Raw genomic sequence first — 24,530 nt, forward strand, 5'->3', positions numbered from 1 at the left:
GTTATTTCGGTGCTGGTAAATCGAGAGTTTCCTGTATTCTCCTCGCAGGCTAGTTTCCAGCTTCCCTCTTACATCTGAGCAGACTGAACATACGAACACTAAACCATTTTGCAGGTTATGATCACTGTCCAGTTTTATTCATAAATAAGATGCTTGACAGGCAAAAGGTAGAGACATTATAAAGCATAATCCTCAATTTACAAATCGATAAAGCTTTGCTGATGGCTTAAATGTTCATTGTTCACCTAGCCCCATCTGGCAAACTCCTGGAAAGATACTGTATCTGGTGGTACATAAGCAATGCTTAGGGAGCTCAGCCCATCCTCCATATGTATAATGGGGTTGAAACTGATGAACACTTCGAAGATTGTTGGGTTGTAAGAATTCTCTCCCCTTTGAAGATCAAGTCATTTCTTTGAAGATGGAATCACCCATCAAGCTTCATTACATTGAGCAGCAAAATGACACGGGTGTCTCGCCCTGCAACAATAATGCCCGTTCCAAACCGGAATTTACAATGCAGCTTTGTTTATTCAGCTGGTTTGCAAACACATGGCCATATGCTTCCAGCATTTAAAGAAAGAATGAAAGAAAGACGCATTTCTATAGCGCCTTTCATGACCTCCGGATGTCCCAATGCGCTTTACAGCCAATGAAGTACTATTTGAAGTGTAGTCACTGTTGTAATGTAGGAAACACGGCAGCCAATTTGTGCACAGCAAGCTCCCACAAACAGTAATGTGATAATGACCAGATTAATTTTTTTTTTAGTGATGTTGGTTGAGGGATAAATACTAACCAGGACACCGGGGATAACTCCCCTGCTCCTCTTCGAATCGTGCAATGGGATCTTTTACGTCCACCTGAGAGAGTAGACGGGGCCTCGGTTTAACGTTTCATCTGAAAGACGGCCCCTCCGACAGTGCAGCACCCCCTCAGCACTGCACTGGAGTGTCGGCCTGGATTTTTGTGCTCAAGTCTCTGGAGTGGGACTTGAACCCACGACCTTATTACTCGGAGGTGAGAGTGCTGCCCACTGAGCCACGGATGACATGCATTTAATTCCGATACCCTGCCGAACATAATTGATCCACAGTTCAAAAGCGTATTCATACAGACAGATTAACATGACGAGGTTACCGCCTGATTAATTCAATTGACAGATACCTCAGGGTATGTTCAACAGAGAGTGCTTTCAATACAACTGTGATGAAAGCTGTTTGCATTACAGCCAGTCATGCGCACTTGCCTTTCATAACTTTATCACAGAACAAAGGAAATTTCTCAAAGGCATACAAGATACACCGTTGGCTCATAGATGCCAATCGAAACACTATTGAAAGCTATATTAAGCCAAAGATAAAACCACTTTTGTCATGGCAACTACATCTACAACTTTAAACTTAGTTTAATATTTGTCGCCATCAATCCTGCGCTACTCTCCCAGAAACTAGGCCACTCTCCTCCCACCCCACCTAACATAGAAACATAGAAGATAGGAGCAGGAGTAGGCCATTCGGCCCCTCGAGCCTGCTCCGCCATTCGATGAGATCATGGCTGATCATCCAAACTCAGTACCCCGTACCTGCCTTCTCCCCATATCCCTTGATACCTTTAGCTCTAAGAAATATATCTAACTCCTTCTTGAATATATTTAAAGACTTGGCCTCAACCGCCTTCTGTGGTAGAGAATTCCACAGATTCACCAGTCTCTGGGTGAAGAAATTCTTCCTCATCTCTGTCCTAAATGGCTTACCCCTTATCCTTAGACTATGACCCCTGGTTCTGGACTCTCCGACCATCGGGAACATTCTACCTGCATCTAGTTTGTCCAGACCTGTCAGAATTTTATGTTTCGATGAGATCCCCTCTCATTCTTCTAAACTCCAGCGAGTATAAGCCCAATCGACCCAATCTCTCCTCATACGTCATTCCTGCCATCCCAGGGATCAGCCTTGTGAATCTTCGCTGAACTCCTTCCATGGCAAGAACATTTTTCCTCAGATAAGGTGACCAAAACTGCACACAGTACTCAAGGTGTGGTCTCACCAAGGCCTTGTACAACTGCAGCAGGACATCCTTGTTCCTGAACTCAAACCCTTTCGCTATGAAGGCCAACATACCATTTGACTTCTTAACCGCCTGCTGCACCTGCATGCTTACCTTCAGCGACTGGTGCACAAGGACACCCAGGTCTCGTTGCACTTCCCCTTCTCCCAATCTATTGCCATTCAGATAATAGTCTGCCTCTCTGTTTTTGACACCAAAGTGGATAACCTCGCATTTATCCACGTTATATTGCATCTGCAACGCTTCTGCCCAATCACCCAACCTGTCCAAATCATCCTGGAGTTTCTCGGTATCCTCCTCGCAGCACACACGCCCACCCAGCTTTGTGTCGTCTGCAAACTTGGAGATATTACATCTAGTTCCCTTATCTAGATCATTAATGTATATTGTGAATAGCTGGGGTCCAAGGACCGATCCCTGCAGTACCCCACTAGTCACTGCCTGCCACTCAGGAAAAAGACCCGTTAATTCCTACTCCTCTGCTTTCTGTCCGCCAACCAGTTCTCTATCCAAGTCAATACCTTGCCCCCAATCCCATGTGCCTTAATTTTACATGCTAATCTCTTGTGCGGGACCTTATCGAAAGCCTTTTGAAAGTCCCCCCCCCCCCCCTGAAATCCAGCCACCAATGCTGCCACTGCCTGTTGTCCTGCTGCTGCCACTGCTTAGATTATGGCCCAGAATTTGTGGTCGGTATTAACGCCGAACTAACAGTGCTCGCTGTTATTACCCCTCTGAAACTGACCGCGACTTCATGATTTAGCGCATGCTCATCTAAACGCGGAAATCTTGAAGTTGCGGTCAGTCATTCACTGCTCCGATACTGGCTGTGCTGTGGCCCCCCTCCTCTCCACACCACCCCCCCCCCCCCCCCCAAACAAATAACCGGGAATCAGTAAAACTGACAAGAACTTGGGTTTTTCCGTGGTAATATCGCTGTTAAATACCCCATTAAAAGTTTGGCCTTGTTGGATTAGGTGTAACTGGGGTTTTATCAGCGTATTGACTGCTAAACAAAGGTTGTGGCTCTGAAAAACTAATTTTAATTTTATGGAGTGTCAAATTTATCCATAATGAAAATTACAATTTTTAAGAAACTTTAAAAAAAAAAAAAAAAAAAAATTCTATACTTTTTAAAAGTTTGTTCATATTTATTTAAGGTTCACCTTTTCCCCATGTGAGAGCCCCAATCTTTGTTTTGCTCTCTTAACATGTTTAAAAAGTTAGAATAAGAGCAACTTCTTCCTGATGCTCTGTCTGTGAGAATTCTGCACTGTGATTGTCTGCTCAGACAGCTTGCTAATGTCGCAGCAGAGCGCTCTAGAGATTCCCGATTTATATTACACTGAAATCACTTGCGCATCAAGAAAAGGCAAACTTCTCGCCACAGAGATCGTGAGATCTTTGTGGGCAGCTTTCTTCAGGGCTTTGCTGTTGACCACAAATTCCGGGCCATTAGCTTTGTCTCTGCTCAACCTGAAATTGAAACTGCTGCTGCCTGCAGTCCCCAAAGAACCCAAGTTCTCCGATCTGGAATGCTGGATCTGCATTCAGCTCGAACACAATCTTTCACCCTGTGTGATCATGCATACGAAAATGTCGGACAGGAAAAGATCAACTGGTCCATCTAGCCTGTCCCATACAGTCGTGCTGCCGTATGCATCACAATACAGATGCTCCCTACCTTTTTGATTAATCAATCCCAAAATTCAAGTCTGTTTTTTCTTGTATGTTTTTATTGAAATCTTTCCCTTCTCCTTGCCATATGTTTATGCCATTGTCTCTTAAGCTCGTGCGAGGCGTGATTCTGTAGATGCCAACAGCCTCGCTCACCTGGCCACTATTCACACATTGTGGGGTAGATTTTCCTTAAGCTGTCGGGAAGGAGGCGGGACTTCAACTTTCGGGTTTTAGTCCCGCCTACATCGACGTCCGGCCAATCCGCGCGATTTTCCCTTGATTGACCTTTTTGAGCTCGCCCAGCGGGCTCAGCAGGCCAATTAAGGGCCACTCTGCAACAGCTGTCGTCACAGACTGACATTTCATCTGTCAAGAGGTGTTGACAGATGAAATATCAGTGTTTCACAGCTGTTTGAAGCTGTCAAACACTGACAGTCTGACTTCTAACCTGAGTCCTTCTACACAGACTCAGTTAGAAGTCTCACCGGCAATGAAAGCTGAAGACTTTTGACAGCTCGCAGCCATTTTGCTTTTGGTGCCGGCTGAGTGATGGACTCCCGAAACCTAGAGGAAGAAAGGCTGTAAAGGTAAGTACAGGTAATTTAAACTTCTTTAATCACTTTAGACACACCAAACGCACTTACCTTTGCACTCATGCACCCATCACTCACCTGAACACCGACATCGCGACCCCTCCAAGTCCTTCAACCCGATGGCCCGACGACTCTAACCTGCCGTGGTTTGGAGCCGTTGGGAATCCCACACGACACCCCTCAAAATAGGGATTAGGCTAAAAACTGCCTGTTAACTACCCGTTAACAGGCAGTTAATTGGCACTAATCCCTTCCCGCCTCGGGTCGGCTGGTCCCAGTGCGGGCGGGTACCCGCCTCCTGTGAAACTTACGTGGAGGTGAGATGAAAGTGAAAGTACTTATAAAACGTTTTTGGTAAATCTTATGTTATTTTTAAAAGAGATACTAACTTTTTGGAAGCTGGATTAGCAGATTTTGAGCTGGAAGTAGTTGAAGTAATGGCTGCCCGATGCCCGAGTTCAAAATCATTAGTCCCGCCCACAGACGCAGCGATTGGTCAACCATCAGGTGACTGAACTGTAGGATTGGTCAATCATGACGGCACAGGATTGGTCGACCTTGACGTCAGTCAATCAATGCTAATGAGTGGAATTTTGAAGGTTTTTTTGTATAACGCGCGAACAATTTTTGTCCGACCGAAAAGTAAATACGCTTACGACCGTTCTGGAATGGTAAGCTTTCTTTGGATGTAACGCACGTGTAGGTACGCTCTATAACTTTCGAGTGTATAGCCGGACAGACAAAACGGAAGGAACCGCTTTATATAGATAGCTAGATTTTAGACTGCGTGGTGGGGGAGGGGCAGTTCTGCCATCCTGTCCACCCAAAATCTAACTCTGCACTTCCCAGTTGATGTTGCTGAATAACAGGCGCAGGAGTGGCAACCCTGGTTGAAGCCTTTTTTAATTTCTTTCCCTTGCCCGCTGAGGCCAGTTGCAGCACCCCGGCTGATTTCAGCGAATGCGTCATACAGCTGTTTGCAGTGGCCGGGCCACTTCAGCTTTTAGGTGTAGTTGGGATCCTTTGATCCTCCTGGTTTGTCTGGTGGTTCCTTCACTCATTGAGTCATTAACACCTCTCGCTTGTTTTAGACTGGAGCCTGAAGAATGGCCAGAAGGTTGTGGCACCTTCTAGAGAAGAGCACAGAAACTTGGGAAGGGCTGTAATGTAACCTCTGAACTCAAGGCGGTATATTTGACTCTGGAATCTCTGTTTCGCAAAGGTTCCATACGATAGCATTGCTGCAATTCTTTTCGACATGCTGTTCCGAATTTTGGTGCCGTCATGGGAAATTCTCCACATGCCAGAACCTCTAACGCAAGAGTAGGGCGCACTGTTTAACCTGAGGCCTGTTTGTGCAACTTTAATTAGAGTGGCACTGCAGTAAGGGTGGTGGAACTAAACAGGCAGGGCAAAGATGAACGTTTCCCTTTGTTTTAAATGCCAGGTGGATTTTGTTTTCCAATTTTCTTCTTCCTGCAGACGCTTGTTTTCTAGGTTAAATGGACAATCTTCAGTTTTGACCCGAGACAGTTGAGCATCCAGCAGAGCTTTTTGAGCCGCCATGTAGAAAGTCCTACAAGAGAGGGGGCGGTACTGGACCTAATTCTAGGGAATGTAGCCGGGCAAGTGGTGGAAGTGTTAGTAGGAGAGCATTTTGGTGACCGTGACTATAATTCGGTGAGATTTAAGGTAGTCATGGAAAAGGACAAAGATGGACTGGAAATAAAGGTTCTAAATTGGGGGAAGGCCGATTTTAATATGATAAGGCAGGATCTGGCCAAAGTGGACTGGGATCAGCTACTTGTAGGAAAATCCACATCAGAGCAGTGGGAGTCTTTCAGAAAGGAAATTGAGAGAGTACAACGCCAACATGTTCCCATAAAGGTCAAGGGTGGGACCAACAAGCCCAGGGAACCCTGGATGTCAAGGGATATGCAAGAATGGATTAAGAAAAAAAGGGAGGCTTTTGGCAGATACAAAGGACTAAAAACAGTGGAAGCCCTAGAGGAGTATAGAAAGTGCAGGGGGTACTTAAAAAAAGAAAAGAAAAAAAAAGAAATTAGAGCGAAGAGAGGGCACAAAAAAACACTGGCGGGCAAAATAAAGGAAAATCCCAAGGTATTTTATAAGTATATTAAAGGCAAGAGGATAACCAGGGAAAGAGTAGGGCCCATTAGGGACCAAAGTGGCAATCTGTGTATAGAGCCGGAAGATGTCGGTGAGGTTTTAAATGAATATTTTGCATCTGTGTTTACTATGGAGAAGGACGATGTAGGCATAGAAATCAGGCAGGGGGATTGTGATATACCTGAACAAATTAGTATTGAGAGGGAGGAGGTACTTGCGGTTTTAGCGGGCTTAAAAGTGGATAAATCCCCAGGCCCAGACGAGATGTATCCCAGGCTGCTGTGAGAGGCAAGGGAGGAGATTGCAGGGGCTCTGACACAAATTTTCAGAACCTCTCTGGCCACAGGGGAGGTGCCAGAGGACTGGAGGACAGCTAACGTAGTACCATTATTCAAGAAGGGTAGTAGGGATAAACCAGGGAATTACAGGCCAGTGAGCCCAGAATTAGTCTCCACTTGGAGTAGCAAAGATTAATCAAGGATAGCCAGCATGGCTTTGTCAGGGGGAGATCATGTCTAACCAATTTGATTGAATTTTTCGAGGGGATGACTAGGTGTGTGGATGAGGGTAGTTTAGTTGATGTAGTCTACATGGACTTCAGTAAGGCTTTTGACAAAGTCCCACATGGGAGACTGGTCAAGAAGGTACGAGCCCATGGGATCCAGGGCAATTTGGCACATTAGATCCAAAATTGGCTTAGTGGCAGGAGGCAGAGGGTGATGGTCGAAGGTTGTTTTTGTGACTGGAAGCCTTTGTCCAGTGGTGTACCACAGGGATCGGTGCTGGGTCCTTTGCTGTTTGTAGTGTACATTAATGATTTAGATATGAATGTAGGAGGCATGATCAGTAAGTTTGCAGATGACATGAAAATTGGTGGAGTGGTAAATAGCGAGGAGGGAAGCCTCAGGCTACAGGACGATATAGACGGGTTGGTCAGATGGGCAGAACAGTGGCAAATGGAATTTCACCCTGAAAAGTGTGAGGTGATGCATTTTGGGAGGACTAACAAGGCAAGGGAATACACAATGAATGGTAGGATCCTAGGAAGGACAAAGGATCAGAGGGACCTTGGTGTGCATGTACATAGATCCCTGAAGGCAGTAGGACAGGTAGATAAGGTGGTTAAAAAGGCATATGGGACACTTGCCTTCATTAGCCGAGGCATAGAATATAAGAGCAGGGAGGTTATGATGGAGCTGTACAAAACGCTAGTTAGGCCACAGCTGGAATACTGTGTGCAGTTCTGGTCGCCACACTATAGGAAGGATGTGATTGCATTGGAGAGGGTGCAGAGGAGATTCACCAGGATGTTACCTGGGCTGGAGCGCTTCAGCTATGAAGAAAGACTGGACAGGCTGGGGTTGTTTTCCTTAGAGCAGAGAAGGCTGAGGGGGGACCTGATTGAGGTGTACAAAATTGAGGGGCGTAGATAGAAAGGAACTTTTTCTCTTAGTAGAGGGGTCAATAACCAGGGGGCAAAGCTTCAAGGTAAGGGGCAGGAGGTTTAGAGGGGATTTGAGGAAAAACTTTTTCACCCAGACGGTGGTTGGAATCTGGAACTCACTGCCTGAAAGGGTGGTAGAGGCAGGAACCCTCACAACATTCAAGAAGCATTTAGATGAGCACTTGAAACGCCATAGCATACAAGACTACGGACCAAGTGCTGGAAAATGGGATTAGAATAGACAGGGCTTGATGGCCGGTGCGGACACGATGGGCTGAAGGGCCTCTTTCTGTGCTGTATGACTCTATGAGCATTGGCTGGTTATTGTACCATGTGTGGCATCACAGTGCATGATCCTGTTCTTACCCAGTGTTTACATCTGCATATCCGACCAGGGTCTCTGGGTAACAATTGGGAATGGGGATCCTGGCTGATGCTGCTCCCCCACCCCCCCTCCCCCTGCCTCCTTCTGACCAGAGTGTCTGAGGCCAATGATGACCTCCTGTCACCCCAGGTGAAAGTGGCTAACTGTGAACAGACTAGAAATAAAGCCTTTGATGTCCCATTGTGTATCACTCAGTTACACACTGAACCCTCGGGGAGCTGCATTTTCATACTGACTGAATTTAAGAGAAGGGGTGAAGAACTAACAGATTTAGGAAGGATTCTGGTGCAGTATACTACTGCAAATCAAAGCCATTTACTTTGCCAAGCAGCTCACCAATGCTGCAAAGCAATTTCTGTGGCAAGTGGAATTTTCCAGCACTGAATCAAAGCGATTTAATAAAGATACATATAAAAATAATTGGAGCGATGTGTGGAGAAGTGCAGTGATGCAGTCACACTGCCATCTTTGTATCGGTACTGCTCTGTCATCACCAACCCTTTAGGCCTGGCACACGTGCACACCCCTTGTGACTTTTTACTGAAAGCTTTTCCTTCTCCCTTCCGAGAGAACCTGGCATTGACGAAGGCTTTGTTGTCTCAGTGTGGAGTGATTGGACTTTCACGCCCTGCGGCCAGCTCTCGTTGGGCTATAAACTGCACAGTGAAGTGTTAAACGGTCCAGCGCAAGAAAAACAAGAGGGTTTTGATGTCCTACGAGCTGTGCCACCTCCTAAATTGAAATTTCAGCTCCTTCACTGTTTCCTTTGGAAATTACATCTCATTAAAGTCTTCGAGTTTATGAAGGGTATTGAAAAAGCTGATTGAGGCAAAGGGTTTATGGTGAAGGGTTCACTACCTAGGGAAACCAACTAAAAATGAGGAAAAATCCTTCAGAGTGACAAGGTGAGCAACTAGGATGATTCTAGGGATCAGAAATAAAGTAAGTTTGAGAAAGTTGGGACTTTTTTTTTTGCAAAAGAGATTTCAAGGAGATCTAATTAAAGTTTCTAAGATAAAGAGAACTCATAGAATCATAGAATGGTTACGGCACGGAAGAAGACCAGTCGAGCCCGTGCCGGCTCTCTGCAAGACCACCTCAGCTAAACCTACTCCCCTGCCCTTTCCCCGTAGCCCTGCAAATGTTTTTCTTTCAGGGACTTATCCAATTCCCTTTTGAAAGCCACGATTGAGTCTGCCTCCACCACCCTCTCAGGCAGTGCATTCTAGATCCTAACCACTCGCTGCGTAAAAAAGTTTTCCCTCATGTCGCCTTTTGTTTTCTTTGCCAATCACCTTAAATCTGTGTCCTCTGGTTCTCGACCCTTCCGCCAATGGGAACAGTTTCTCTCTGTCTACTCTGTCCAGACCCCTCAGGATTTTCAACACCTCTATCAAATCTCCTCTCAACCTTCTCTGCTCTAAGGAGAACAACCCCAGCTTTTCCTGTCTATCCATGTAACTGAAGTCCCTCATCCCTGGAATCATTCTCGTAAATCTTTTCTGCACCCTCTCTAAGGCCTTCACATCCTTCCTAAAGTGAGGTGCCCAGAATTGGACACAGTACTTCAATTGAGGCCGAATCAGTGTTTAAAACAGGTTCATCATAATTTCAATGCTTTTGTACTCTATACCTCTATTGATGAAGCCCAGGATCCCATAAGCTTTTTTAACTGCTTTCTCAACCTGCCCTGCCACCTTCATATATCCCTAGGCCTCTCTGTTCATGCCCCCCCCACTTTAGGATTGTACCCTTTTGTTTATATTTCCTCTCCTCATTCTTTCTACCAAATGTATCACTTCGCACTTTTCTGCATTAAATTTCATCTACCACGTGTCCGCCCATTCCACCAGCCTGTCTTATGTCCTCTTGAAGTCTATCACTCTCCTCCTCACTGTTCATTATACTTCCAAGTTTTGTGTCATCTGCAAATTTTGAAATTGTGCCCTGTACGCCCACATCCAAGTCGTTAATATATATCAGGAAAAACAGTGGTCCTAGTACCGACCCCTGGGGAACACCACTGTATACCTTCCTCCAGTCCGAAAAACAACTGTTCACCATTACTCTCTGTTTCCTGTCACTTAGCCAATTTTGTATCCATGCTGCCACTGTCCCTTTTATCCCATGGGCTTCAACTTTGCTGGCAAACCTATTATGTGGCACTTTGTCGAACGCCTTTTGGAAATCCATGTACACCGCGTCAACCGCATTGCCCTCGTCGAATAACTGGGGAGGTAGATAGGGCTTTAAACTAAATAAGGGGGGTGATGGAGGGTCCCGGTGGAATGAAATCTAGAATGCTAAAGAGAAAAGACAAGGAGGCAGTGCAGGAAAGTGATTGGGGTAAGGATAACCAGATTGTGTCAGGAAGGGACAGAGCGTACAAACAAAGGAGCGCACTAACAAATAGGGTCCGGGTAAGAAAAAATGGTAATAAGACAAATAGCGCCATAGTACAAAAAAAATGTCAACATGTCTAAAAATGTTAAAAAGACAAATCTAAAGGCACTGAATCTGAATGCACAAAGCATTCGTAATAAGGTAGACGAATTAACAGCACAAATAGATATAAATGGATACGATATAATTGTGATTACAGAGACATGTCTGCAGGCTGGGAGCTGAATATCCAAGGATATTCGATATTTAGGAAGGACAGGCAAAAAGGAAAAGGAGGTGGGGTGGCGTTGTTAGTAAAGGATGAAATCAGAGCAATAGTGAGAAAGGATATTGGCTCAGAAAATCAAGATGTAGAATCTGGGTGGAGCTAAGAAGTACCAAGGGGCAGAAAACATTGGTGGGAATTATCTATAGGCCTCTAAACAGTAGTGGTAATGTAGGGGACGGCATCAAACAGGAAATTAGAGATGTATGTAACAAAGGTACTACAGTAATCATGGGTGATTTTAATCTACATATAGACTGGCCAAACCAAATTAGCAATAATACTGTGGAGGATGAATTCCTGGAGTGTGTAAGAGATGGTTTTTTAGACCAGTACGTTGAGCCAACTAGGGAACAAGCTATCCTAGATTGGGTATTATGCAATGAGAAGGGCTTAATTAATAATCTTGTGCGGGGTCCTTTAGGGAAGAGTGACCATAACATGGTAGAATTCTTAAGATGGAAAGTGAAGAAGTCCAATCCGAAACTAGGGTCCTAAATCTAAACAAAGGAAACTACGAAGGTATGAGGAGTGAGTTGGCTATGATAGATTGGGAAGCTTCATTAAAAGGCATGACGGTGGATAGGCAATGGCTAACATTTAAGGAACAAATGCATGAATTGCAACAGTTATACATTCCTTTCTAGCACAAAAACACAAAAGGAAAAGTGGCCCAACCATGGCTAACAAAAAAGAAATGAAGGATAGTATTAGATCCAAAGAGGAGTCATATAAAGTTGCCAGAAAAAGTAGCAAGCCTGAGGATTGGGAGCAGTTTAGAGTTCAGCAAAAAAGGACCAAGAGATTGATTAAGAGGGGAAAAATAGAGTGTGAGAGTAAACTTGCAGGGAACATAAAAGCGGACTGTAAAAGCTTCTACAAGTATGTAAAAAGAAAAAGATTAGTGAAGACAAATGTAGGTCCCTTACAGTCAGAGACAGGAGAATTTATAATGGGGGACAAGGAAATGGCAGAGCAATTAAACAAATACTTTGGTTCTGTCTTCACGGAAGAGGACACAAATAACTTCCCAGAAATGCTAGGGAATCAAGGGTCTAGTGAGAAGGAGGAATTAAAGGAAATTAGTATTACATGTAGTAAAAAAAAGAGTGCTGGAGAAATTAATGGGACTGAAAGCTGATCAATCCCCAGGGCCTGATAATCTGCATCCCAGAGTACTAAAAGAGGTAGCCATGGAAATAGTGGATGCATTGGTTGTCATCTTCCAAAATTCTTTAGATTATGGAACAGTTCCTGCAGATTGGAGGATGGCAAATGTAACCCCACTATTTAAAAAAGGAGGGAGAGAGAAAACAGAACTACAGACCGGTTAGTCTAACATCAGTAGTAGGGAAAATGCTAGAGTCTATTATAAAGGATGTGATAACAGGACACTTAGAAAATATCAACGGGATTAGACAAAGTCAACATGGATTTATGAAAGATAAATCATGTTGACAAACCTACTGGAGTTTTTTGAGGATGTAACTGGTAGATAAGGGAGAACCAGCACGGTGGCATAGTGGTTAGCACTGTTGCCTCACAGCGCCAGGGACCCGGGTTCGAATCCGGCCTCGGGTGACTGCCTGTGTGGAGTTTGCACATTCTCCCCGTGTTTGCGTGGGTTTCCTCCGGGTGCTCCGGTTTCCTCCCACAGTCCAAAGATGTGCGGGTTAGGTTGATTGGCTATGATAAATTGACCCTTAGTGTTAGGGGGATTAAATACGTGGGGTTACGGGGATAGGGTGGGATATGTGTTGGTGTAGAGGTTACGGGGATCGGGTGGGATATGTGTCGGTGCAGGCTTGATGGGCCGAAATGGCCTTTATCTGCACTGTGGGGTTTCTGTGATTCTGTGATGTGGTGTATTTGGATTTTCAGAAGGCCTTTGATAAAGTCCCACATAAGAGGTTAGTGTGCAAAATTAAAGTGCATGGGATTGGGGGTAATATACTGGCATGGATTGAAAATTGGTTAACAGACAGGAAACAGAGAGTAGGAATAAATTGATCTTTTTCGGGGCGGCAGGCGGTGACTAGTGGGGTACCGCAGGGATCAGTGCTTGGGCCCCAGCTATTCACAATATATATCAATGATTTGGATGAGGGAACCAAATGTAATATTTCCAAGTTTGCCGACGACACGAAACTAGATGAGGTTGTGAGGAGGATGCAAAGAGGCTTCAAGGCGGTTTAGACAAGTTGAGTGAGTGGGCAAATACATGGCAGATGCAGTATAACGTGGATAAATGTGAAGTTATCCACTTCGGTAGGAAAAACAGAAAGGCAGAGTATTATTTAAATGGTGATAGATTGGGAAATGTTGATGTACAAAGGGACCTGGGTGTCCTTGTACACCAGTCACTGAAAGCAAACATGCAGGTGCAGCAAGCAGTTAGGGAGGCAAATGGTATATTGGCCTACATTGCAAGAGGATTTGAGAACAGGAGCAAGGATGTCTTACTACAGTTATACAGGGCCTTGGTGAGACCACACCTGGAGTACTGTGTGCAGTTTTGGTCTCCTTACCTAAGAAAGGATATACTTGCCATAGAGGGAGTGCAGCAAAGGTTCACTAGACTGATTCCTGGGATGGCAGGACTGTCGTATGAGGAGAGATTGGGTTGACTAGGCCTGTATTCACTAGAGTTTAGAAGAACGAGAGGGGATCTCATTGTAACGTATAAAATTCTGACAGGGCTAGACAGACTGGATGCAGGGAGGATGTTTCCCCTGGCTGGGGATGTCTAGAATGAGGGGTCACAGTCTCAGGATACGGGGTAGGACATTTAGGACTGAAATTAGGAGAAATTTCTTCACTCAGAGGGTGGTAAACCTGTGGAATTCTCTACCACAGAAGGCTGTGGAGGCCAAGTCACTGAATATACCTAAGGAGATAGATTTCTAGACACAAAAGGCATCGAGGGGTATGGGGAGAGAGCAGGAATATGGTATTGAGATAGAGGATCAGCCATGATCATATTGAATGGCGGCGCAGGCTCGAAGGGCCGAATGGCCTACTCCTATTTTTCTATGTTTCTATCAACCTTCTCTGTTACCTCATCAAAAAACTTGACCAAGTGGTTAAACACGATTTGCCTTTAACAAATCAGTGCTGGCTTTCCTTAATTAATCCACACTTGTCCAAGTGACTGTTAATTTAGCCCCTAATTATTGTTTCTCAAAGCTTCCCCACCACCGAGGTTAAACTGACTGGCCTGTAGTTGCTGGGTTTATCTTTACACCCTTTTTTGAACAAGGGTGTAACATTTGCAATTCTCCCGTCCTCTGGCACCACCACCGTTTCTAAAGAGGATTGGAAGATTATGGCCAGCACCTCCGCGATTTCTTCCTTCACTTCCCTCAGCATCCTAGGATGCATCCCATCCGGTCCTGGTGACTTATCTACTTTAAGTACAGCCAGCCTTTCTAGTACCTCGTCTTTATCAATTCTTATCCCATCCAGTATCTCCTCTACCTCCTCCTTTACTATGTCTGTGGCAGCATCTTCTTCCTTGGTGAAGACAGATGCAAAGTACTCATTTAGTACCTCAGCCATACCCTCTGCCTTCATGCGTAGATCTCCTTTTTGGTCCCTAATCGGCCCCACCCCTCCTCTTATGTTGGTTGCCGTTCTATTCTCATACCCTCTCTTTGCCCCTCTTATTTTCTTTTTCACTTCCCGTCTGAACTTTCTATATTTAGCCTGATTCTCCGATGTATTCTCGACTTGACATCTGTCATACACGCTCTTTTTCTGCTTCATCTTACTCTCTATCTCTTTCATCACCCAGGGAGCTCTGACTTTGGTCGCCCTACCTTTCCCCCTAGTAGGAATGTACCTCAACTGTACCCGAACTATTTCCTCTTTAAAGGCAGCTCATTATTCCACTACAGTTCTGCCTGCCAATCTTTGATTCCAATTTACCCTGGCAAGATCTGTTTTCATCCCACTGAAATTTGCCTTCCTCCAATTAAGTATTTTTACTCTAGATTGCTCCCTGTCCTTTTCCATAGCTAATCTAAACCTTACGATACTATGATCACTGTTCCCTAAATGTTCACCTATTGACACTTGCTCCACTTGACCTATCTCATTCCCCAGAACCAGACCAGCAATGGACAAAAGTTGATCCAGGCAAATGATTCATTATGATGCAAAATTCAAATTCCAGGGTACATACATGGAAAAAGCAGGAAGTTAATGAGTAAAAAGGGAATGTCGGGGAGCTGTCTCACCCAAAGAGCAATAGAGTTGTGGAGTTACTTGATGGGAAAGGTTACTAAAAGGAACAACATAAATGGGTTTAAGAGACAATTAGATGTTTTTCTGGAGCGAGAAAGGATTGAGGGATCTCTCTCTCAGAACAGGGTTGTTCAGAGTAACGGCCACTTCCTGCTCCTAAAGTGGTCAAGTTTCTAACTGCTGCTGTTTTCCCCGCAGGTACTTCCAGCATAGACACCACGTGTACGATCTGGGGTCTGGAGACGGGACAGGTGCTCGGCCGTGTCAATCTGGTCTCTGGTCACGTGAAAACACAGCTCATTGCTCATGATAAGGAGGTAATGAGGTCTTGCTGTTCAGCATGCTTAATTCAACGCAGGATACAAGGGTCCCCAATATCTCGCTTCGTGAAGGCAGCATGCAGCTGAGTTCTACAGTGCTGTCCCTGTTTCGATTCCATGTTTCTGCTAAGTTAGCTGGTGGGGCGCTGTAATTGTCCTCAGTGTTTCAGTTGGATTCCTGGCCTGTATGGGAGGGCAGGGAGCTTTGTCGCGATTACTTTATTGGCAGTTACCTATTCTACAATTGTCACAGGTTCCCTATTCTACAATGATCCAGCATGTCAAAGGGTAATAACACCACAAAGGAGCACTATCAGTAATGGGCTGTAAATATTCCTAACTGGTTAATTGTAAGTGATGTGGAGGATGAACCAGTAACTTCACTTCTGAGCAATGCGGCTAAGCATTTTAAACAGCTGAATGATGCTCCAGTCAGTGTCTGATTTGAGCATATAGAGCAATGAATGGAACAATAGTTGTCTTTTTTTTAACTACACGAGACCTGAGCGACTGGTTCCCAGAGTGTGAGCCATGTACAGCAGGCTGCAAGCTGTATGTAAAGTGGCCAGGGTTCGTTAATACCGGTGGATCTGAAGGCCCACTGAAAATGGGTCCTCCTGAGCTGCTGGTCTTACTGAGCCCTGGCTGTTTTCTATTTGGTTTACAGCCAGTGGCACAAGATCCTGTGCTTCGGGAACAGATCACACGCTCGCAGGTTTTGCACAATGTAAGTGTAGCTAAACTAACACACTAACATTCTGGGCAGCACTGGTGCAGCAAAGTGCACGTTGGGGAATCCTGGGATCCTCAATGCATGTCGGGAATTACTAATTATGATTTAGCAATCCATTGCTTAGTAATCATTTGGGTTACTTGCCTAAATTGATCATAACAGGATTCCACTGTTGGTGTGTTGTAAGTGGAAAAACTGGTGATAACATAAGAAATAGGAGCAGGAGTAGGTCCTTTGAACCTGCTCCACCATTCAATAATATTATGGCTGATCATTTACCTCATCTCCACCTTCCCGCACTATCCCCATATCCCTGGATTCCCTTCGAGTCCAAAAATCTATCGATCTCTGTCTTGCATATACTCAACAACTGAGCATCCACTCTCCGGGGTAGAGAATTCCAAAGATTCACAACCCTCTGACTGAAATTTCTCCTCATCTCAGTCCGAAATGGCCGACCCCTTATTCTGAGACTGTGACCCCTGGTTCTAGACTCCCCAGCCGGGGGAAACATCCTCCCAGCATCTACCCTGTCAAGCTCCTTAATAATTTTATTTCAATGAGATCACCTCTCATTCTTCTAAACTCTAGGGAATATAGGCCTAGTCTACTCAATCTCTCCTCATCCCAGAAATCAGTCTGGTGAACCTTCGTTGCACTCCCTCTAAGGCAAGTATATCCTTCCTTGGGAAGGAGACCAAAACAGTACACAATACTCCAGGTGTGGTCTCACCAAGGCCCTATATAATTGTAGTAATACTTTTCTTTTATACTCAGATCTTCTTGTAATAAAGGCCATTTGTTTTCCTCATTGCTTGTTGTACCTGCGTGTTAACTTTGTGATTCGTGTGCAAGGTCACCCAGGTCCCTCTGAATGCCAACATTTCCCAGTCTCTCCATTTAAAAAATATTCTGCTTTTCTATTTATCCTTACAAAGTGGGTAACTTCACACTTAAATTCCATCTGCCATGTTCTTTCCCAATTACTTAACCTGTCCATATCCCTTTGCGTCCTCCCAGATTATTTTCCCACCTAACTTTGTATCGTCAACAAACTTGGATACATTATGCTCAGTCCCCTCATCTAGGTCATTGATATAGACTGTAAATAGCTGAGGCCCCAGCACTGATCCTTGCAGCTCCCCCACCCCCCTCCCCCGCCGTTACAGCCAGCCAACTCAAAAATGATCCGTTTATTCCTACTCTCTGTTTTCTGTCCGTTAACCAATCCTCATTCCATGCTGGTATATCAACCCCAATCCCATGAGCCCTAATTTTGTGTAATAACCTCTTGTGTGGCACCTTATCGAATGCCTTCTGAAAATCCAAATACACCACATCCACTGGTTCCCCCTTATCTACCCTGCTAGTTACAACCTCAAAAACTCTAACAGATTTGTCAAACACGATGATTGTAGTAATTTGCCCACCACCTAACCTTGTTGGTGGGCAAATTATTGGAAGAAAATTTAAGGACAGAATTAATCATCCCATTAATTTCTCCAGTACTATTTCTTTACTATTACTGATTTCTTTAAGTTCCTCATTATTCCCCACTATTTCCAGAATGTTTTTTGTGTCTGTAAGATCCCAGAGGGACCCTGGTTCCGAATGATTCGAAGTTGACCCATATTGGTGACAGCGATTTAACTTTGTTCAGCACAAGCAAGACTTAATACATGATGGCATTCAATCAGCAGTTTACAGAGTATAATTGAGACTTGTATTACCCCGTTAAGCTTTGGGTAGAAGTCTCAACTGTGAGTCGGCTGCACCCTGTGTCTCGTCTCTTTGTCTCTCGAGTGTCTCCTTGATTCTTCCTGAAATCTTCTACTCTTTCTGAAATCTTTTACACTTTGTGGCTGTCGAGATCCCCTTCTTATACCCTTGCCATCATTCAAAACCTATGGAGTCTTGACTGAACCAATCACTAGATTACACCCAATTCCTCAAAGTCCAATCATAAAGGTGCATGTCCACAGCACCGTTGCTTACTCAGGTTCTCTTTCAACCCCCTCACATCATCTGCTTTTGACCGTGAAAACTTAGTTCTGTCAACACAAAAGAAGCTGTCTCTATACTGTAGAGATACTGCGCCCTTGATGGTCCTCCTGAAAAGCCTATATTTTAATCACTGCCAGACATCATAATCCAACATGGTTTCAGCTACAACAGACCTTGGTTCCCACGGCTAACTCCATTCTATGCCTCATCTTTACTGTTGGCTAATATCCAACTTTTGTTAATTCACCCTACAAATTCCCTATTCAACCATAGCAATCCTCTTTCTCACCCTAGGCTGTCTGGGTTATGGCTAACTCACGGGCTTTAATTATAGGCAAAGGGTTACATGGCTAATATAATTCAGTTTACCATTGCATACAGTTGACAATTACAGACTTTTACATTTAATTCTTACACACGATTATAAATCCATTACTGCTGACTATACGATACTAATGATTATAAGATAATAAAACAAGTATTCTAAAAGCCAACTAATCCATGATAATCTTGCATGTCTTCTACAGACAGATATAAAGTATTCGTTTAATGTCTCTGCCATTTCTTTATTCCCCATTATAATTTCTCCTGTCTCTGCCTGTAAGGGACCCACATTTACTTTTGCTAATTTCTTCCTTTTTACATACCTATAGAAGCTTTTATAATTTGTTTTTATGCCACTTGCTAGTTTACTCTCTCATTCTCTTTTCTCGTTCATTATCAATTTCTTGATCATCCTTTGCTGAATTCTAAAATCCTCCCAATCCTCAGGCTTACTACTCTTTCTGGCAACATTATAAGCCTTTTCCTTTAATCTAATACTATCTTTAACTTCTCTTGTTAGCTAGCCACGGTTGGACCATTTTTCCTGTGGGGTTTTTATTCCTTAAGGAAATGTATTATCGTTGCAAATTATGAATTAATTCTTTAAATGTTCGACATTGCTTATCTACCATCATATCTTTAATCTATTTTCCCAATCTACCTTGGCCAACCCGCCCCTCGTACCTACGTAGTTTGCTTTGTTCAGATTTAAGACACTAGTTTCAGACTTAACTAAATCACTTTCATACTCAATATAAATTTCTTGTATTATGATCACTCTCTCCCAGAGGCTCCTTTACTACAAGGTTATTAATTAACCCTTTCTCATTGCGCAACACTAGATCTAAAATAGCCTGTTCCCTAGTTGGTTCTTCGACAAACTGATCTAGAAAACCATCTTGAATACATTCCATGAACTCGTCCTCCACACTATTGCTGCAAATTTGGTTTTGATTAAAGTCCCCCATGATGATTGTATTACCCTTGTTACATGCACCTCTAATTTCCTGATTTATACTCTGCCCGACACTACGACTACTGCTAGGGGGCCTATAAACTAACTACTCCCACCAGTGTTTTCTACCCTTGTTGTTTCTTAGCTCCACCCAAACTGATTCTACATCTTGATATTATAGAATAATACAGAATCATAGAATAGTACAGCAGAGAAGGAGGCCATTTGGCCCATCGATGTCTGCGCCGATGATAGGGTAATTCATAAACTTTTTCTTACTTGCAATTTTAGTTCCTTTTGATAGAATTTTAAAATGTCTGTTCAATGCCCCTGAAATGGCTGATTGTGGTGGGATGTGTGGGGGAGGGGAAGCAGGTGTGAGATAGGGTGCAGGGGAGACAGGAAGTGAAATGAGGGCAGATTGCTAGCTGAAACAGAGCTGTGTTTTTCCTACTCTTGTTTTTCAGTGGGGAGTGTGCCTGTAAAGATGACGGGTGATGGTGCTGGGCAGTAGAACGCATCCCACTTCAGGCACTACATGTCCGCACCAGGCACTTTCAGGTCACCTGTAACGTGGTTAAATGCAGAGTAAAGCTCCCTTTACTCTGCCTAAAGCAATATGCCTCACAAGCGTATTAAAGTTGTGGCTTAAGCATGCCCTACTGTACAACTGAAGCATTCTCCATTCCCACACCAGGCACTCTGCTGCCACTCTGAATGAGATTGCCAGTTAATACTGAAGTGGGGACAGGTCTGTGCTGTGGTCCACTAGGAACTGCATTGACTGTTTCAAACTGACTTCATGTAGGGCCCTTCAGTAGTAAAGCAGGCAGTATGGGCTGCATTTAAACCCAGATCCGAGAGGTAAAAGGCAAGGGTTTATTTTTGCACTGCTGAAAGGCCGCTGTTTTAATTCTCAGTTGAGATGGGGGTAGGAGAGAGTGGAACATAATTGTGAAAGGGAGTTGTGTGACCAGGCAGGAAGGATTGAATGCACTGACCCGAAAGGATCCCGTCACAGTTCATCATTTCCACAAACATGTTTTGCTGAGAAGCCTCACGGTGCCTGGGGATTTCTGTTGAAATGTAAGTTTAAAAAAAGACACGCATGTGTTACTGAGCAAATAACAATATTGGAACCTGCCAGCAAAGGAAGCTTGGGGTTTCATAGCCCTGGCCAATCTCTCCGCTTGACTCAAATCTCAGATTGCCCGGGGGTGGGTGGGGGGAACACAGCAATGTTCGAGGTGCTTTTTACCTAGTCAAACTTCACTGTTTTAGACTTCTTTGCTGGAGTTCGGCCAGCCTCTAGTATTTTGTCTTAAATGGCCATTATTTAAGCATGTCTTGATAATGTGAATGGGCTAATTGACCGAGTGGGACATCGTAGTCAAGCTCGATCCTGTCCTCTCCCAGTAGCGACACCGAGCGTTTCTAGCAGTGGTTGCTGGGTAGTGATTGGGAGTGATGCCCCTGGTTAATCAAAATGGCTAATGGAATGCTGGCCTTTATATCTCGAGGACTAGAATACAAGGGGTAGAAGTCATACTACAGCTATACAAAGCCCTGGTTAGACCACAGCTGGAGCGCAGTTCTGGGCACCACACCTGAGGAAGGATCTATTGGCCTTGGAGGGAGTGCAGCGTAGGTTTGCCAGAATGGTACCAAGGGTTAAATTTCGAGGAGAGATTACACAACCTAGGGGTGTATTCCCTGGAATTCAGAAAGTTAAGCGGTGATTTGATCGAAGTTTTCAAGATATTAAGAGGAAATGGTAGATAGCGAGAAACTATTTCTGCTGGTTGGGGAGTCTAGGACTAGGGGGGCATCGTCTAAAAATTACAGCGAAAAATTGAAAATTTCAGGAGTGAAGCTAGGAAACACTTCTACACGCAAAGGGTGGTAGAAGTTCGGAACTCTATTCCGCAAACAGCAATTGATGCTAGATTAATAATTTTAAATCTGTGAGAGATTTTTGTTAACCAAAGGTATTCGGGTATATGGGGCAAAGGCGGGTATATGGGGCAAAGGCTAGTATATGGAGTTGGGTCACAGATCAGTCATGATCTCATTGAATGGTGGAACAGGCTCGAGGGGCTGAATGGCCTTCTGTTCCTATGCTTTCCCCCATCCTGAATAAGGGGTGCCAAGGCCAAGTGTCGAACTTTACTGCAGCCAGCCGAGATCGGCTAACTCCAGAGTTGACGCAAGGCCTTTCCTGGCATGCTCATTCTGATTTTTAACTAAATCTATTTTCTTAACTCTCAAAAAGTCATCTTCGTCTCTTCCTTTCCTGAAGGTGCTGATGGTAAGGCTATCAAATTGTTTGAAGTGACTGTTGTTCTCTGCCATCTGCAGGTGTACGATATTGCGTTCAGCAGGGCAGGAGGCGGCAGAGACATGTTTGCCTCCGTGGGCGCGGATGGCTCGGTGCGTATGTTTGACCTTCGACACCTGGAGCACAGCACCATCATCTACGAAGACCCCCAGCACCATCCGTTGCTCCGCCTGTGCTGGAATAAGCAAGATCCCAATTACCTGGCTACCATGGCAATGGATGGCATGGAGGTGAGCACACAAAAAGTCCGAGCATTAATAGTGCAGTAATACATGTAATGTGTCCTCGATGACCTAGCAGGTAATTGCGCTACTCTACAGACCAGGACAGTCCCCGATTCAATCCCAATCTGTTAGGAGTTAGCAGATCTCAGTCAGTGCCTCGGTAACCCTGGGGTGAGGGGAAAAAATCAGCCAGGTGGCTGTCCAGTGAACCCAGCTGGAAATTGCCTGGTGAAAACCAGATTGAGCTTATCTGTAACCTCACTGATAGTTGAATAGCCACCATGAAGGCTTAAACATGAAGACTAGGCACTTAGGCGAGCCAGTAGAAGCTAGCCTGCAATCATTGAACCGTACCCCAGCATGAGCATGGTGCCCTGTAATGTAGAATACAGGTGTAGTTTGTACATGGGGGGATGTCCTGTACGTCGGGGGAAGCTGGTACTTTGGAGCAGTGAAGAGAGTGTGCAATATTCAAGTATGTACAGACAAGGCAGTACTTTGCATAAAACCCATTCCTTTTTTATTATTTCACCAACAAAATGACCTTGTTGCTACTTCCGTTTCCTCATTGCCAGGATAGCCGTCATTGTGATAGAACGACAGTATCGCTGTATCTTCATTATTTCAGGTCTTTGCGACTGGTCACTGGGGTCCCACTTCAGACCCGATCAAACCTAATCCGATAGGTGTCTGCTGAATCCAATCTTTTTATCCAGCTGCACCCCATTTATATTATGAAAGCAGATCAATATAAGATGAGCCACCAAGAAATCCAATAGGAAATTCAGAAGAAACTTCTTTACCCAGAGAGTGGTGAGAATGTGGAAGTCGCTACCACAGGGAGTGGTTGAAGTGAATAGTATGGATGCATTTAAGGGGAGGCTGGACAAGCATATGAGGGAGAAGGGAATAGAGGGTTACGCTGATAGTTAGATGAGGAAAGACAGGAGGAGGCTCGAGTGGAGCATAAACGTTGGCACGGACTGGTTGGACTGAGTGGCCTGTTTCTGTGCCGTATGTAATATGACCCAGTTCCTGTTGTGCCGAATCAGCGGTGCATTTGGAAGATTTGGGCATACTCAGTTGCCCAGAAACCATTGATGCGACTGCAATAACTGCATGCGCGCCATTCTGTGCACAGGCAACTGATGCAAAGCTGCTTTGCGACTTTCCCACTCTGTTGGCGACGTCCATCCAGCTCAGCAGTGGCAACATTGGGTGAGCTTAGTCCCCTGCAGCGAGAATAGAATAGTGGACCCCATGGCAAGTGGCATCAAAAGCAGCCAGTGCAGCTTCTGGCACTTGATACAGAGGCAGGGAACTAAATCAGACACGAGCTGGTGCTCATTGCCTCTGAAGGTATGAGTGCCACCTCATTCTTGTGCATATAATCATGGTAAGTAAGCTGGGAATGGGGGAAACCGATTGTTCATGTTGCATTCAGTTAGTTTCAAAGCCCTGTGAGGCATCAACCCTGTTTGGTAATCCCTGCTTCACCATTGCCTTGCTGTTGCTAATCACTCTTTTTCTCCAGTCTGTGCTAAGCCCAAACCATCTGCCTATCGTTTGCAGGTGGTGATTCTCGATGTTCGTGTGCCCTGCACTCCTGTGGCCCGGCTAAACAATCACAGAGCATGTGTGAATGGCATTGCCTGGGCTCCGCACTCATCCTGTCACATCTGCACTGCAGGTAAGGACCCGTGCGCTGTGCAGTCTGTTGTGAGATTTGTCACCCTAAAGCCCTGTAGTTTATTTCCCAGAGACAAAGATCAGGTGGTATGGTGCTGAGGGGATTACCCAGTCACCCCATGTGGAGTAAATATAGCCCTGTGACTCCCAGTAGCTGCAAATGAAGTGTTTTGAATGTTCAAAACTCTAGGGTTTTTTGGAAATTACTTTGTGAGGATTTTGTGTTGATCAAGGTCAGCGCTGGGAACAGAAGCGTTTCCATTCCAGCATCAAGCAGGTTAGGTACAACACTGGCTAAATGCAGAGTAAAGCTCCCTCCATTCTGCAGCAGTGTCCAAACCTCCGAAGGGCACCTCACACTGCCCCGTGTGTGGCATTTCCCATTTATCACACTAGCCCTGTGACTCTGAGTGAGGTTACCAGTTTAGTGCAGAACTGTTTTGTGTCAACTAGGACTGAGCTTGAAACTCCCCAAATTCATTTTGTAGTTTCATAGAATTTTTACAGCGCATTGTTTTCCCAGTTAGTTATCCACTTCCCTTTAAAGATCCATTGTGGATTCTGTTTCCACCACTGTTTGTTGGGGTGTTCCATGTCCTGACAACCCCTTACTTATCCTACCTTTGTTCTTTTGCTGATCAACTTAAATGACTCACCTTGGACGTGGAAAGAGATTATCCCTATTTAACTCCTCAAAACCCCTAATTATTTTGAAGACGTCAATCAGA

The 24,530-nt window shown here is 44.6% G+C and overlaps 1 protein-coding gene across 1 annotated transcript in view; it reads left to right on the plus strand.

Annotated features, from left to right (window-relative positions):
* The window catches only part of dcaf7 (ddb1 and cul4 associated factor 7), a 45,896-nt gene that overhangs the window by 11,626 nt on the left and 9,740 nt on the right, over positions 1-24,530 (plus strand). Inside the window, exons 3-5 of the mRNA XM_085966642.1 lie at positions 15,414-15,532; positions 21,910-22,119; positions 23,686-23,803. Of these exons, the coding sequence (XP_085822768.1) occupies positions 15,414-15,532; positions 21,910-22,119; positions 23,686-23,803 (447 nt within the window). The remainder of the gene's footprint in view (positions 1-15,413; positions 15,533-21,909; positions 22,120-23,685; positions 23,804-24,530) is intronic.

Source organism: Somniosus microcephalus, chromosome 24 (genome assembly GCF_052327205.1).
Source record: "Somniosus microcephalus isolate GS21.2 chromosome 24, FLI_Smic_1.0, whole genome shotgun sequence".
NCBI classification, from domain to species: Eukaryota; Metazoa; Chordata; class Chondrichthyes; order Squaliformes; family Somniosidae; genus Somniosus; species Somniosus microcephalus.